The sequence below is a fragment of the Raphanus sativus genome, unplaced genomic scaffold (assembly GCF_000801105.2).
Source record: "Raphanus sativus cultivar WK10039 unplaced genomic scaffold, ASM80110v3 Scaffold3031, whole genome shotgun sequence".
Lineage (NCBI taxonomy): Eukaryota > Viridiplantae > Streptophyta > Magnoliopsida > Brassicales > Brassicaceae > Raphanus > Raphanus sativus.
The window spans coordinates 3,394-7,191 of NW_026618338.1; the positions used below are offsets into that span (position 1 = coordinate 3,394).

The 3,798-nt window shown below is 34.3% G+C and overlaps 1 protein-coding gene across 1 annotated transcript; it reads right to left on the reverse strand.

Moving 5' to 3' along the window:
* Positions 1 to 515: 515 nt before the first annotated feature.
* LOC130506243 (uncharacterized protein At4g17910-like) lies at positions 516 to 3,363 on the reverse strand. Its single transcript, XM_057000874.1, has 16 exons — positions 3,224 to 3,363; positions 3,081 to 3,144; positions 2,950 to 2,995; positions 2,677 to 2,810; positions 2,518 to 2,585; positions 2,349 to 2,421; positions 2,187 to 2,276; positions 2,030 to 2,103; positions 1,862 to 1,949; positions 1,660 to 1,786; positions 1,478 to 1,582; positions 1,287 to 1,410; positions 1,163 to 1,214; positions 1,033 to 1,077; positions 866 to 964; positions 516 to 783 (listed from the first exon to the last, which is right to left on the reverse strand). Exons 1-16 carry the CDS (start codon positions 3,262 to 3,264, stop codon positions 631 to 633), a joined length of 1,383 nt encoding a protein of 460 aa, XP_056856854.1. The 5' UTR covers positions 3,265 to 3,363; the 3' UTR covers positions 516 to 630.
* Positions 3,364 to 3,798: the final 435 nt, after the last annotated feature.

Here is a 3,798-nt window from a genome sequence, read left to right on the forward strand (position 1 = left end):
TGTTGAATTTCAATATTTAAATGGAGAATAAATATATATTTTAAATATTTTTGGTGTTTTGATTATTGTTTATCTACTTTATATGTTTATTTTGACTATTTTTTATATTTTCAAATAGTTTAGACAATTTTATATTGACAAAAAAAAACTTTAAAATAGCATTAATTGTTAAAATAAAAAACAAAATACATTAATCTAACTGAAAAATATAAACATTAAAATAGGAAATAAAAAACATATTAATTTAACTGAAAAAGACAAACATTAAAATAGGAAAGAAACAAAACAACATTAATTTAACTGAAAAAAAAAAGATTAAAATAGGAAATTCAATTTAATTCTCAATGGCATGCCATTGTAAATAACTTCAAAAACTTTGGGGTATTTTAAAAGAGTACTTCTCTTTTAATAATATAGATATTTTATATAAAAAGATGAATAAATTGTTGGACATAACATTTCTCAACTGGTCATGATCTTTTTTTAACAGTATTGATTTTGACTTCACAAGCCTATTTGACCAAAAAGAGCTTCTCTCTCTCTCTTCATATGCGTTACAAGCAGGTCCGAATCAATTACATTGTTGTTAAAAGACCAGTAAAGAGTTTACAAAGATGTTGTAGTATCCTCTTACCAGTACTTTAACCGGAAACCAGAGAAATGAATGGTTCCGATAATAGCACATAAAGCAAAGGCATAAACTGTTAATATCACAAGGGAAGCTAGTGGAGGAGCAAATATGGTATCTACGGCCATGTTCACCACTCCTGTAAACACATTTGCCTGTAACAAAAACAATGACTCCGCAGAGAATCAAGACTCTGTAAACACTTTGTGAGAAATCAACTGATAAGAAGAGACTTACAAGAAGAAAGGTAGCTAGAAGATTCTGGTCAATTGCTTCTTCAAGTGATGAGAGTATGTTCATTGGTATATAACTCGAAAGCATGAATATACCCAGCGCCTGAAAAATCAAAGAACACAAAAGCTCATACCTCTAATCTCAAAGACAAATCATGAACTTAGAGAGACCTGAAGATCTTGAGCGAGAACCCAAGTAACATAAGGCATGTTGCACTGCACAAGATTAAAAAAAAAAAACAACTTTCAACCAGTATTATCCCATAAAATGCTTTTGAGCTATATAAGTGATTATCATTACCGTTCGACGGGATATCCTCTCGACGTAGTTGTCAACAAGTAAAGTAACAATCCTGAGACAGACATACAAAGATGCTTATGAGTGAGTGATACATTCATAATGTGATATTATGTTGTTTTCTTACCATAATATAAGAGAAACGAGAAAGACTCTAGCGATTGAGCTCGTGGTGCTTCGAGTATTGGAATGTTTTGCGTAAAAGAGACGATAGCCTAAGTCTACGCCGAGAAGGTACATGCCCCAATAACCTGAATCAGAAGAAAGTTAGATGCCACAATATCAAAAGAGAGTAACCCCACCAAATCAAAACCTTACCAAGGGTGCTATATACTCCTTCCTTGTTCTTGCTGATGAGGTTATCTCCTCTTTCATCGGAAAGTAGGTATGTATTCAGTCCACTAACCAACCATGTTTGGTACCCTGAGCTCAAAGGAGGTTGAAGATAGTTAGGACTCTTTTATCTTGTGATTAAAGAGGGAAGTAACAGTGGAATGTACCTGCAAGAACAGCGAAACCTAGGACTCCACAGTACTTAGCTGGTATGTTAACAAATGATGTGAGAATTGATATGGCTGCAAGTGTAAAGAAGAAATTCCAGTGCTGTCCATACTCCGTAACGTGGACCTTCACACACAGTTTAGAACAACAAGGATTAGAGTTTGTAAAGCGCTAAACATCAAGGAGCAGAGTTTTCTTTACCTGATAATCCACACCTGAAGTGGTAACTAAACGAATAAACCCGAGTAATAGCAGAGGAGCAGTTGCCTTAAGTCCACTAATCCAGTTCCTGAATCAATGCACGCAAAAAGAGTTGGTCCAAGTTTACATAATGCTGAACCACTAACAAAGTAAGGAGAATCACCCAACCCTGATGAGACGTCTCTAGCTTGCCGAGAAACTATAGCATTAGCCAACACAAAGGAGCCAACCCCAAGATCCATCTGCTTTCATTTCAAGTTGCTAATCACAAGTATAGAGCCTAAAGGAAGACAAAAATGCGATTCCTGACATTACAAGAACATACCAAGCTTGTACCGTAAGTCTCTGTCTTAGCATACCTCCTCGGAAAGATAGTGAAGTCAACAGCCAAGATACACAAGCATGTAATTAGCATCTGCAACAAAGAGAAACCCCTTCAGAGTAAATGGAAGATAAAAAGCAAAATCAAAAGTGTAGTGTTGTATACCAGAGCAACTCTATAAGAAGATACGTTAGCTCTAAAAGAGAGAGACTGTCCTCTCTGCAACCCTGAAGAGGATCTGGAATCGTATCTTATTTTTTTAGTTTCTTTACAAAAAAAAAAGCTACCACAGGATTGTTACTGAAGGCAAGTGAAAATACAAGAAAGTTTCTACCTTTTGGCAGACACAGTAAGAACAAGCGACAACAAAACTACTCCATGATAAACCCATTCTGACAGAACCTACGACAATAGTAATTATCAATCAGTTTCCATGATCATAAGACAGACAGCATTATTACCGAGCTAAAAAAAAGGGAGCGGGAGCACATACGGTGAAGAACAAGAGCATGGGGAAGACAATGAGGATGAAGTCCAAGGATATAGCATAAGTGTAAGTCTTCCATTGTCTGGAAACAACAATCTCATCGTCGTTTTTCTTCGATGAAAGTGATTTTTCATTGATATCTATTAACACAAAAATAAAACAACTTAGACTAATCCAACAAATAGCAAAAACGGAGATGACTTTAATGGTGACTGCTGCTGCAAAGCAGAGGGCATTAGCAAACTGTATGGTCCAGAAAAGTGAGAAAGAGCAACGAACCGGTTCTACAGTGAAAGCCAATGGAGTAGCGAATAAGAACCAAAAGCTGAAACAAACAAACGTAATCATCATTTTAGAAATTGAAGAAAATCAAAAGTAATGAGAGCATAAGAAGAAAAAAAACAACTTACAGGGACAATGGTTAATAGTGCTGCGATTTCCAGAATTGATGATCCATCTAGATTGCTTACGAATCTGCAATTATGTAAGAACTACAAAATCAAACAGTGCAAAAAAATATAAAGGGCGATGAGAAAATGAGGGAAGCCTTTACTGTTCTTTGAGATGCTTGTTTGGATTCAGAGACGAATCCATCAAAAGTTCAAAACTCGATAGACAGAGGAAAAAAAAAGAAGATGTGAACTTTGGTGAGTTCTTCTAGCTCATTGACTTGAATTACGAACCGGCCGGTTCAATTAGCAGGTCTGGTTGGTTGAAGAACAAACCAATCATGCTACCTTTGGATTCCAGCATTTAAAAATAGTCTAAATCTCTCAAACAGCACTTTTTAAATTTTTGTCACAAAAATAATAATCAAAAAATAAAATGATTAAAATAACACTTTTTGTTTTGAAAATTTTAATATTTACTTTAAAAAAAAAAATTTGAATCTATTCTATTAATTCTTCAACATGTCCAATTGATATGAAGTTGTGTCCAACTAATAAATTGACCATGTAAAATAATAAACCAAATATTATACAACTATAATAAATCAAACTCTATTAACTGTAATTAAAGGAAACTATTTCTAAACCACCTAAAAAGAAACTACTTCTAAAACCGCCGTTGCTAATTTCATTACTTTTTAAATATCACTCTTTAGTTCCACAATATTAGGAAACACTT